Here is a 12,401-nt window from a genome sequence, read left to right as displayed (position 1 = left end):
TGGAGCGGCAGGTTGTGCAGGCGCGCACTGCCCCTCCATTCGTTCTTTATATGGGAGATAGCTGGAGATAGCCGAGTACAGCGCTCCTGTACATAGGATAACTTGGAACAACCCCTTTAACAACATATGTCCTTTTTTTTTATTTTGGGTAAAAAAGGTGGATGCTTATGTGTTCTATTTCTTACTCTATATATAATTTTTTTAAGTCGCTTCATGTTTTCTAATTCCTGTCCTGGCGCTTTAACTTTTTTTTTTTAGGCTTTTAGCACAGCAAACAGCCTTGCTTGACTTTCTCAGTTAGGGCTCTTTCACACCTGCATTCTTTTCTTCCGGCATAGAGTTCCATCGCCGGGGCTCTATGCCGGAAGAATCCTGATCAGTTTTATCCTAATGCATTCTGAATGGAGAGAAATCCGTTCAGGATGCATCAGGATGTCTTCAGTTCCGGACCGGATCGTTTTTTGGCCGGAGAAAATACCGCAGCATGCTGCGCTTTTTGCTCCAGCCAAAAATCCTGAACACTTGCCGCAAGGCCGGATCCGGAATGAATGCCCATTGAAAGGCATTGATCTGGATCCGGCCTTAAGCTAAACGTAGTTTCGGCGCATTGCCGGATCCGACGTTTAGCTTTTTCTGAATGGTTACCATGGCTGCCGGGACGCTAAAGTCCTGGCAGCCATGGTAAAGTGTAGGGGGGAGCAGTATACTTACCGTCCTTGCGGCTTCCGGGGCGCTCTGACGTCATTCTGGAGCGCCCCGTGAGCCGCACGGACTGTAAGTATACCGCTCCCCACTACTACTATGGCAACCAGGACTTTAATAGCGTCCTGGGTGCCATAGTAACACTGAACGCATTTTGAAGACGGATCCGTCTTCAAATGCTTTCAGTTCACTTGCGTTTTTTCCGGATCTGACGTGTAATTCCGGCAAGTGGAGTACACGCCGGATCCGGACAACGCAAGTGTGAAAGAGGCCTAAGACCTTCATTTTGACCAGAGAAAGTCCCCTGTACGGACTCAACTAGAGAATCACACATTACACTAATAAATGCAATGCTACACCTATTATAAGAATTACCATTCAGATAACATGTTTCCCTCACGGCATCAGTAAACTGACAATGGATTACCCATCTGTATAGAAGGTTTCATCATTTGGCTTGACTGCTACAGAAGGATAATATTTTGTATTCAGTTTTCAATGGTATAGTACAGTACTGATGAAACAAGAAACAAAAGATACAACTAGAAATCCTAGAAAAATAGTTTTCTATGAATATAGAGTTAAAAATTATACCTGATTGAAGTTTCCCTTTAACTGTACTGTATATTTATGTGCTCATTACAGTTATCTAGGCAAACAAAAAAGGCGTTTTTCATCCTTTTTCTTTAGGGACGCATTCTGTACATGACTTATGTTGCTAATGATAAATTGTTTTTCCCCATTTTTTTTCTATAGGAGGAAAATGAAAAGAAAAGTCACCACAAGGACCATTCGGATAGTGAATCTACATCTTCAGATAAGTGAGTAATAACGTACATTTATTAAAACTTGTGTAAAGGAAATTTGCCGGGATTCGGTCAGAAAAAAAACTGTTGCATGCGTTGTTTTTTTGTCCGGCCAAATAGCGGCATCTTTGCCAGGTAGCAGTATTATAGTCAGTGGGCATTGTGGTAACATCCAGCTATGCCCGATCCGGAGAGCTCCAGCAGGCTGTTCTCTGCCTGAGACTGGTGACGAGAATATGAAACTAGCCTTAGTCGCCCAGAGAAATCGGTCAAATTCCACCTTTATTTTTCACAGCTCCTTTGGAGAATGAAAGGTGGAATCTGATTAGTGTACAGGAAAACTGGCTAAGTTGCCCATAACTAGTTTTGACAAATCTCTCCCATAGTTTTTTTTCCCCTTCATTTGAGGTAACTTTTTCAGGTAGATGCAGTATTTCTTTTATACAGTTTTATGTTTTAATATGGTTAGTGTTATTTGACATGCCTCCCAAATACTTATATTTTATTCGGTTTTCTTTTTTTTCTCCTTCAAAGTTGTGGTCGGAAAAGGAAAGGACCATTTAAGACAATTAAGTTTGGGACCAACATTGACTTATCCGATGAGAAAAAGTAAGATGATAGTTTTGTTAGATGATCCTCTTGTGTGGTAAATGGCTGCTATTTCTTTTTGCACACTGGTATCTGGGTTTAAGCAGCCGGTATGTTCACTTTCTGACTTTGTGTGTTTATAGAGCAGTAAGGGTGCATGCACATGTCGGGGTATGTATTTTGTGGTCTACAGTTCTGCAAAATACAGATGCAATCTGTGCGGCATCTGCATTATTTGCGGACGTGTTGACTTCAATAGGTCCACAGCAGCAAAGTATAGGACATATTATATCTATATGTATATACAGTATTTTAAGGCTATAGACACCTTTGGGATTTTTTTTTTATCATTGCATTTTACTCATGTTGAGCTAAAATATATATTTTTTTATTTGGTCTTTATTAAAAAATGTCTGCAGTTTTTCCTCTACGGCTTTCAGATTCAGCGTATCTACTGACTATTGTGACAACTCTGTAGCGCTCATCTCCTAACTCCTTCCAGCTCATAGACTGATTCTAACCATATTCCTAAATTGGAGTTTAATAAGAATTGAACTATGATGAGTGTTTGAGTTATGAGGATTTTAGCGATAAAGGCTACAGATCCAGCCTTCAGAGCAGCTCCCTGACTGAACGTTTTTAGTAAAGACCAATTATTATTTTTTTATCCCCAAATAGGCGAAATGGATGATTTAAAAAAAAAAAACTATCCTAAAGATGCCCATAGCCTGTAACACTATATTGAAATTACAAATGTATAAATCTACTTTTAAGGAATTTCGAAAGTGATATAGAACAGCATTATATGTATGTAATAAATCTGAATTTTCCTTCTCACTTTGAAGGTGGAAATTACAACTTCATGAATTGACCAAACTTCCGGCATTTGCACGTGTTGTGTCAGCTGGAAATCTGTTAAGTCATGTTGGTCATACCATTCTAGGAATGAATACCGTTCAGTTGTACATGAAGGTCCCTGGAAGCAGAACTCCAGGTTGGTATCCTAGTATCAGAGTTCTCATGGGCTGTAACTTGACTGAATTTGAGGACTTGGAGGGACTATGTCACCCATATTCTTTTATAATAAATAAAACATACTGATGTGGATATATTTATTTTAGTAATTCTTCAGTAGTTTTCTGACTGCCTTTTTTTTGTTTTTCCAACAAAGCTTTTTTTCTGTAGTTTTTGATGCAAGTTCCTGTTGTGTATATAAATATGCTGAGTGGTTATTGTATGTCTCCTCTTCATCTAGGTCATCAAGAAAACAATAATTTTTGTTCAGTGAATATAAATATTGGCCCTGGAGACTGCGAATGGTTTGTTGTCCCCGAGTCATACTGGTGTGTACTGAATGAGTTTTGTGAAAAGTAAGTGAATGAAGCAAATGCTAAAACTTCAAAAATCATATTAAAATAATTGTGCTCTTCGGAGTCTTTAAATGGGTTGTCCAGTACTTTATTATTGATGACTCTGGAAGGCAATACCCAAAAAACACAGTTCTGTCCTTTGTGTAGTGGACGGAGCTGGTTACTGCAGTGCTGCTCACTTCAGCGGGAGCCCTGCAGCAGCTCTGCCCATTATACAGTGGACAGAGCTATGTCGTTCCTGTGCCAAAGCTATTGCAGAAGAGCTGCTCGGTGGGGATGCCGAATGTCATCAATGTCTAAAAGCTGGAATACTCCTTTAAGGTTTGATTAAGACTGCAGTTCCAATCTCAAACTGAAACACAGTTGCATCTGAGCGGCTGGGTGAATTTTTTATTTCCCAGGCCATTCACATGCCCGATTGAGTCACAGAATTAAAATAGATGCTACGAGTTTTCTGCAATGAGTCCTCATGCCATGTGGGTCTGGATGGCACATAGACTTTTTTTAGGAAGACTATATGGCACAGTAATGGGTCAGTACTCTACAGTACTGTACCTGCAGCTTCTTGGGTCTAGTAAGACGGGACCACCCTCTGTTAAAAAGTCGCCAACGTCTAAAAGTGGACAATAAAATGTCAAGTGTGACATGAATCTAACTACATCCGCTAGCACAAAATAACACTATAGAACTAAGAAAAATACAAATAAGGCATAGGTTCAAGAGTTAGCAGAGCTAGAGCTGTCAGACAGGATTCCCTGGGATTAGTGTCCTTTCATTGTAGTACTTGTGTTGTGATGAAGTACTATACCTTTTCTTTTTCCCCTTTACAGAAATAATATAAATTTCCTGTTGGGGTCATGGTGGCCGAACCTTGAAGACTTGTATGAAGCAAACGTTCCAGTATACAGGTTTATTCAAAGACCTGGAGACTTGGTTTGGATAAACGCTGGCACAGTCCATTGGGTCCAAGCAATTGGCTGGTGTAACAACATTGCTTGGAATGTCGGGCCGCTAACAGGTATAGGGGGCATCATATAGATATGATGGACTTTATCAGGTGCATATACGTTGTAAGTAATTTTTCCATTTTATTGCCTTTTTCAGCTTGCCAGTATAAACTTGCCGTGGAAAGGTACGAATGGAACAAACTACACTGTGTAAAGTCAATAGTACCGATGGTTCATCTCTCCTGGAACATGGCAAGGAACATTAAAGTATCAGATCCAAAACTCTTTGAGATGATAAAGTAAGCTTATTTTTATACTTCTGGCTAGTCACGGATGAAGAGTCAATGTATCTTCCCTATTGATTTTAATAGGGATTTTCTGGTAGCATTTTCAGTCAGTTATTACCGGTTAGAATTATGTTGGGGGGGACGGGGGGACGACGACTGATAAGTCACCGAAATTTCTGCCTTGAATCCGCAGCTTGTGAACCTTTATTACTAGGACTAATTCTCATATAGGCGCTCGCTTCTAAGTGAGAAAAAAAAAAAATATACAGCAAAAAAGCTCAGTGCTCACATTATTGTATATCAGTTACATTTAATTTTTTCTCTTTATCCTTACAGGTATTGCTTACTGAGGACACTGAAGCAATGCCAGGCACTAAGAGAAGCTCTAATTGCATCTGGAAAAGAGATTATTTGGCATGGAAGAACAAAAGAGGAGCCTGCTCATTACTGCAGCCTCTGTGAGGTGAGTGAATATTGAAATGTTTTATTTTTTTTTGTTTTATTTAATAATTGGGCTGTTTTTTAGTTACAGCGTTATGTATTCTCATTCAAAGGGATTCTTCCATGGCAATACATTATTCCCTATCCATCTGATCAGCTGGGGTCCCCTCCAATCAGTGTCTGAATCGGGTGGTAGACAACCTATTTAAAGGGCCTTGTTAAATAAAAAAATAAAGGCTCTGAACTATGTAAAACAAAAACAGCCATACTTGGCTTACTTATCCCCAACCACCACCACCTCTCAAGTTTTTCAGTCTTCACAGGTCTCTTCTTGATCCCTCATGAGACGCAGTAAACTACACTCATCCAACCACTAGCTAAGAAGGGTCATTGCTGTTTTTCAAGAGGGACCAGAAAGCAGAGACTGCTGTGGTACCAGGAAGTGTGAATGTGAATTATTGTACAAAGCTTTGAAGTTAATAAAAAATCCTCCAGGCAGACCCTTTGTAGTGCAACTGTGGGCTAGTGAGTAATGGTAATGTTGACATGTGTTTTAAGGTCATATTTTGCCATTCTAGGTGGAAGTCTTCAATCTGCTTTTTGTTACGAACGAAAGCAATTCTCGGAAAACCTATATAGTTCATTGCCATGACTGCGCACGAAAAAGTAGTTTAGACCTGGAAAACTTTGTGGTGCTAGAACAGTACAAAATGGAGGAGCTGATGCAAATATATGATTTGTTTACATTAGTAAGTATATATGTATGTTCTTTTACATAGACGAACAATCTGCGAAAAATAAGGTAGCCTGCAAAGACATAAGCCTTCATACTATGCATGAAAATGTATGCCTGTAAGGTCCAATTTATACTGACATTTTTCTGTCTGTGCAGAAGCTGGTCAGATATTGGTTGTTGTAAAGGCACCCTTATTTACAGACTGTGCTGCAGTCCAGAGCTGTCTTCACAAATGGGCAACGCTGTAAGGCTTAAATCTCCTAACGTTTCTTGGAGTGTCAACTCTATTCAATGATTATCTGAATGTAGCTCTGGTCTATGATGCATATTACTGAGGATCAGTATCTGATGAGGAATGTGTTGTCACTCAGCTGTTAGTTGTCGATTGGTTCTCTGTGGGTGCTGTTCACACCACTGTTAGTCTGTTGAGCATAGGGGGAGATTTATCATCTCCCTTGCGCCTGAAAAGTGGCTTTAAAAAGTCGAAAGCTGTTTGTAACATTTTAAATGCGACTTTGAGGAAAAAGAGTCACAAATGCCTCTTAAGGCTACTTTCACACTAGCGTTCGGGGCTCCACTTGTGAGTTCCGTTTGAAGGCTCTCACAAGCGGCCCCAAACGGATCCGTACGGCCCCAATGCATTCTGAGTGGATGCGGATCTGCTCAGAATGCCTCAGTCTGGCACCGTTTGGCCTCCGCTCAGTAGGCGGACGCCCGAACGCTGCCTGGCCGTGCAGAGCCAAACGGATCCGTCCAGACTTACAATGTAAGTCAATGGGGACGGATCCGTTTGAAGTTGACACAATATGGCTCAATTTCAAACGGATCTGTCCCTCATTGACTTTCAATGTAAAGTCTGGATGGATCCGTCTGACTAACTTTCACACTTAAATTTTTTCTTAAAGGGGTTCTGCACTTTCAATTAACTGATGATCTATCCTCTGGATAGATCATCAGCTTCTGATCGGCGGGGGTCCGACACCCGGGACCCCCGCCGATCAGCTGTTTGAGAAGGCTGTCGGACCCCCGCCGATCAGAAGCTGATGATCTATCCAGAGGATAGATCATCAGTTAATTGAAAGTGCAGAACCCCTTTAAATATAATGCAGATGGATCCGTTCTGAACGGATCCCATCGTCTGCATTATAGGAGCGGATCCGTCGGTGCAGATACCAGACGGATCCGCTCCGAACGCAAGTGTGAAAGTAGCCTTACTCCATCATTTCCATTTTTCAAAAAGGTTTGTAGAAGGGGCAGGAAAGGGCCGTGGCCAACACCCAAGATAAATTTATTTTAATTTATTCCAGTTTTCTAGAGTAAATGACGCTAGAACTCGACAGCAGCTCAGAGCTGCCATAGATTTTTGTTTAGGTATACGGACTGCTGGAGAATGCGCCTACCATATTTTTTGCCCTAGAAGATGCACCTGCCCATAAGATACACCTATGTTTTAAACGAGGAATCAGACCTTCAAACAGATTTCAGATCAGACCATCAATATTAATTAGACCTCATATCAGACCCCCAAATAGACTACAGATCAGACCCCCAATATTATTCAGACCTCAGATCAGACAAAAAAAAAGCAACCCGCTGCTCCTGAGATCCAGCGCTCTTCCTGCCTCTGTTACCATGACCTCGCCCAGTGTGAGGTCACAGAGCACCCTATGTTAGAGCATAGAGTGCGGCGCCGGCAAACTAAGAACAGGGAGCGGCGAGTACAGAGCCAGCACAAGGAGCGCTACATTCAGTGCTCCCCCAGTCCTACTGTACTAAGCAGCACTTCCATAACGGAACCACTTATTAGTATTTGCGCTTTAAGACGCTCTGTTTGCCTCACTTTTGGGGAAAAAGAGTCTTATAGGGCAAAAAATACAGTAATTTACAGAAAAGGCCAATCTAGATAAATATCATCCATTTTCTTCCTTTTCTTAAATACAGTGCGTGTATGTATATATGTATTAAGAACCATTACACAATGAACCTGTAATAACTGATGTGAAAAACCCATTACTCAGATATTAACCACTTCAACCCCCCTAGCTGAAACCCTCTTAATGACCAGGCCACTTTTTACACTTCTGCACTACACTCCTTTCACCGTTTATCGCTCGGTCATGCAACTTACCACCCAAATGAATTTTACCTCCTTTTCTTCTCACTAATAGAGCTTTCATTTGGTGGTATTTCATTGCTGCTGACATTTTTACTTTTTTGTTGTTAATCAAAATGTAACGATTTTTTTGCAAAAAAATGACATTTTTCACTTTCAGTTGTAAAATTTTGCAAAAAAAAGACATCCATATATAAATTTTTCACTAAATTTATTGTTATACATGTCTTTGATAAAAAAAAAATGTTTGGGCAAAAAAAAAATGGTTTGGGTAAAAGTTATAGCGTTTACAAACTATGGTACAAAAATGTGAATTTCCGCTTTTTGAAGCAACTCTGACTTTCTGAGCACCTGTCATGTTTCCTGAGGTTCTACAATGCCCAGACAGTACAAACACCCCACAAATGACCCCATTTCGGAAAGTAGACACCCTAAGGTATTCACTGATGGGCATAGTGAGTTCATAGAACTTTTTATTTTTTGTCACAGGTTAGCGGAAAATGATGGGTTTTTTTTTCTTACAAAGTCTCATATTCCACTAACTTGTGACAAAAAATAAAAACTTCCATGAACTCACTATGCCCATCACAAAATACCTTGGGGTGTCTTCTTTCCAAAATTGGGTCACTTGTAGCGGAGATTTTTGTTTTTTGTTTTTTTCCTCACAGTCTTACTTTCCGCTAACTTGGGACAAAAATTTCAATCTTTCATGGACTCAATATGCCCCTCACGGAATACCTTGGGGTGTCTTCTTTCCGAAATAGGGTCACATGTGGGGTATTTATACTGCCCTGGCTTTTTAGGGGCCCTAAAGCGTGAGAAGAAGTCTGGAATATAAATGTCTAAAAAATGTTACGCATTTGGATTCCGTGAGGGGTATGGTGAGTTCATGTGAGATTTTATTTTTTGACACAAGTTAGTGGAATATGAGACTTTGTAAGAAAAAAAAAAAATATATATATATATATATATATATATATATATATATATATATATATATATTTCCGCTAACTTGGGCCAAAAAAATGTCTGAATGGAGCCTTACAGGGGGGTGATCAATGACAGGGGGGTGATCACCCATATAGACTCCCTGATCACCCCCCCTGTAAGGCTCCATTCTGACGTCCGTATGATTTTTACGGATCCACGGATACACATACGGACGTCTGAATGGAGCCTTACAGGGGGGTGATCAATGACAGGGGGGGTGATCACCTCATATACACTCCCTGATCACCCCCTGTCATTGATCACCCCCCTGTCATTGATCACCCCCCTGTAAGGCTCCATTCAGACGTCCGTATGTGTTTTGCGGATCCTATCCATGGATCTGTAAAAATCATACGGACGTCTGAATGGAGCCTTACAGGGGGGTGATCAATGACAGGGGGGTGATCAGGGAGTCTGTATGGGGTGATCAGTGGTTCATAAAGGGTTAATAAGTGACAGGGGGGGGGGGGGTGTAGTGTAGTGGTGTTTGGTGCTACTTTACTGAGCTGCCCGAGTCCTCTGGTGGTCGATCCAAACAAAAGGGACCACCAGAGGACCAGGTAGCAGGTATATTAGACGCTGTTATCAAAACAGCATCTAATATACCTGTTAGGGGTTAAAAAAAATCGTATCTCCAGCCTGCCAGCGAGCGATCGCCGCTGGCAGGCTGGAGATCCACTCGCTTACCTTCCGTTCCTGTGAGTGCGCGCACCTGTGTGCGCGCGTTCACAGGAAATCTCTGCTCTCGCGGGAGGACGTGTATATGTGTCCACCCAGAAGAGCAGGGCCGCCGGCAGGACGCAATCCTGCGTACGGCGGTCCTGTAGCGGTTAAACACCCATTGATTCAGCTCCAGTGCACCCGACATCTTTGTTTAATTTGCTGTAATAATGACGTGGCCGTATACCAATGTGATTTCTAGGACCAGTGTGATTGGCTGCTGCAGTCACATAGGTTTTTGGGCATGTAGCCAAGTAAATAGTCTAGTGTGGTCCACTTGGGTGCCAATACTGAAACGACAACTGTGACTGTTTAGTCTATTATTTTGTCTCTGACCAATGTATTGTTAACATTTTAAATGTCTGTAATGCATTTTATGATCTTGTTAGTGAACACACTTTGGCAGATTTGCTAAGACTGGTGGCTTCGTATGCTAGTCTTAGTTAAAAGTCTGAGGTGCCCACCTCTTGCTGCATCTTTGGCCAGGCTTTGTGCCAGAAACTGAAATTGCCACCAGCCAGAATTTACGTTTTCTAGACTAAATCATGATAATCGTTTTGGACGTAGAGGCCCCACCTCGGTCTCTAAAAGTGGTGTGAGCAGCAGAAAATCTCAGTCACAGATTTTACCAAAAGAATTGCATGTGCCCACATTTGTGACTTTTTAACTGGCACACATGCCATTTATATAGTCCCCCAGTAATTGTTTGCAGCTGTATCTACCGAGGTTCTAAAATGTTAACTTTTTTTTCCTTCTTCAGGCTCCTCCCATGCCTTCACCATCGTCTTGATGTTTTTCAATGGACATTAAATGAGAAATTTTCTGATATTCAGGAAGCGACCCAGTTCTGTACCACTGTTTTTGTTTCTCTCCTACTTTTTGTTCCTGGTTTTCCCCTCCATTGTTTTTGTTAGGTAGCTGTTCCATAAGGCTGCTGGCTGAAAGCTGCGTCTATGCAACCTTCCAAGTGCGGAGTGTCAACCAACTGGACAGGAGAAATGCTCCTACTCCAGGACTTTACTATAAAAATGCTGATCCAGCTGTTCATAAAGAAGAAATTCATGTTTTGTATATATCTGACGAGACTGGCAACATTATACAGACTACTGACTTGAAAATCACTTTATTTCTCTGGCTTTTTTTTTCTCTCCCTTCTCAGTTTCATTTTTATTAAGTACTAACTTTAGCTAGTTGTCTTTGTAAGGTAGATATTTTTTTCGTCTTTTGAGCATTTTTTTTTATGTGAAAGGTGAATTTTGTATTTTACTTTTCTTTTTTTTTTGTTTTCCTTAACCCGCTTTTTTTAAGTTTCTCTTGTCTTGTTTTGGGGAAAAGAAGAAAAAAAAATAAAAAAAAAACCATGACGGTTAAAATTTATGTTTCATAAAAAGCAAATGAGTAAAAAAATAAAAATTTAAAAAACACAAAAAAAACTAACAGCCAAGTCACAAAGATAAATGGGTTGCACATAGACTAAGGAATAAACTTCAGATTTGTGATTTTTGTTTCTAATCTTGATGTAAATTTACACTATTTATAAATACATATTTATTGCTTGAAAATATTTGTGAATGGAATGCTGTTATTTTTTTCCAGATTACCTGCCATTGAAATTGAAGGAGTTCTGTCATTTGAAACACTACTCCTGTTACATTTTCTATGTGTAAATAAAACTGCTTAGCATTGTACAGAAACTTTTATTAAAATTGTTTAATGTTTAAAGCGTTTTTTTTTGTTTGAATTTTACCAGAATCAATGTACAGTGCTTAGTCTTTTATTCATGTTCAGATCGACTTACATATATATTTATATATACACTTGTGGTGTGTATATATGTAAATAGCTATCAATTATTGTGTGGGAGGGAAAGGACGTTTTATATAAGGTCTATATCACTAGTAGATAAGTTGTCTACTGTAAGTATTGCTTACAAAACCTTTTTTTAAAATATATAGTATGTGATCATGATCTGCAGTGTCCTTCAGATTTGTTTTTTTTAATGTTTAATGGTCAATGATGCAATAAAACAGAAAACCTTTGTTAAGCTCTGCTATAAAACTGAGATTGTTGTCCATTAAGTTACAGGCATGAGTGAAAGATGTGATATTTCTAGGTGCACGTTTCTAAATGCTAAAACGTTCTGACATTCCAAAATACAGCGTTAGAGCAGGGAAAGGTAGACGTACGGAGGACGGCTCGCATAAAGTATACCTATTTTTCTAAGCTGCAGTGTATCCCAAAGAACTGTTGTGTAATAAATTTCTCACCTGGTACTAGACTTTCTACTCCTAATTTCAGACTGTGTCTCCATGCATCACTCAGAATCTACATTGAACATGACTGTCATTAATTGTAATATCATATAAATTTCTGTTTTTCCGGTCACTACGTATGAAAAACGAATGATTTTATTTTTTCAGCCTGAAACACAACACAAATAAAAGGACTGCATTTTCATTTGTTTGGTCTTGCAAGTTTGTGTAGTGTTTTATGTTCTCCACAAACGATACACCAGTAGAAATCTATATTTTTACTAATCGAATATATTACAAAGTTCCGTATGTTCCCCAGTGCAAGTAATTTATTGAAAAAACTTTATGGTGGTGGCTATGATAGGCTTTGAGTCGTCCATTAAAGGGGTCGTGCGGTTTTATGATGAAGGCCTATCCTCAGCATAGGTCATCAATAGTGTTGAGCGAAG

The 12,401-nt window shown here is 39.9% G+C and overlaps 1 protein-coding gene across 6 annotated transcripts in view; it reads left to right on the top strand.

Moving 5' to 3' along the window:
• The window catches only part of KDM6A (lysine demethylase 6A), a 133,892-nt gene extending 122,224 nt beyond the window's left edge, over positions 1 to 11,668 (top strand). For all 6 annotated transcript variants that reach the window (XM_044283589.1, XM_044283588.1, XM_044283591.1 and 3 more), the window contains 9 exons: positions 1,459 to 1,523; positions 2,043 to 2,117; positions 2,942 to 3,090; positions 3,352 to 3,466; positions 4,297 to 4,484; positions 4,571 to 4,712; positions 5,037 to 5,163; positions 5,720 to 5,890; positions 10,461 to 11,668. In XM_044283589.1, coding sequence (XP_044139524.1) covers positions 1,459 to 1,523; positions 2,043 to 2,117; positions 2,942 to 3,090; positions 3,352 to 3,466; positions 4,297 to 4,484; positions 4,571 to 4,712; positions 5,037 to 5,163; positions 5,720 to 5,890; positions 10,461 to 10,490 — 1,062 coding nt within the window. In that variant the 3' untranslated portion in view covers positions 10,491 to 11,668. The remainder of the gene's footprint in view (positions 1 to 1,458; positions 1,524 to 2,042; positions 2,118 to 2,941; positions 3,091 to 3,351; positions 3,467 to 4,296; positions 4,485 to 4,570; positions 4,713 to 5,036; positions 5,164 to 5,719; positions 5,891 to 10,460) is intronic.
• Positions 11,669 to 12,401: the final 733 nt, after the last annotated feature.

This window comes from Bufo gargarizans, chromosome 3, assembly GCF_014858855.1.
Source record: "Bufo gargarizans isolate SCDJY-AF-19 chromosome 3, ASM1485885v1, whole genome shotgun sequence".
NCBI classification, from domain to species: Eukaryota; Metazoa; Chordata; class Amphibia; order Anura; family Bufonidae; genus Bufo; species Bufo gargarizans.
This window is presented reverse-complemented; position numbering and strand designations above follow the sequence as displayed.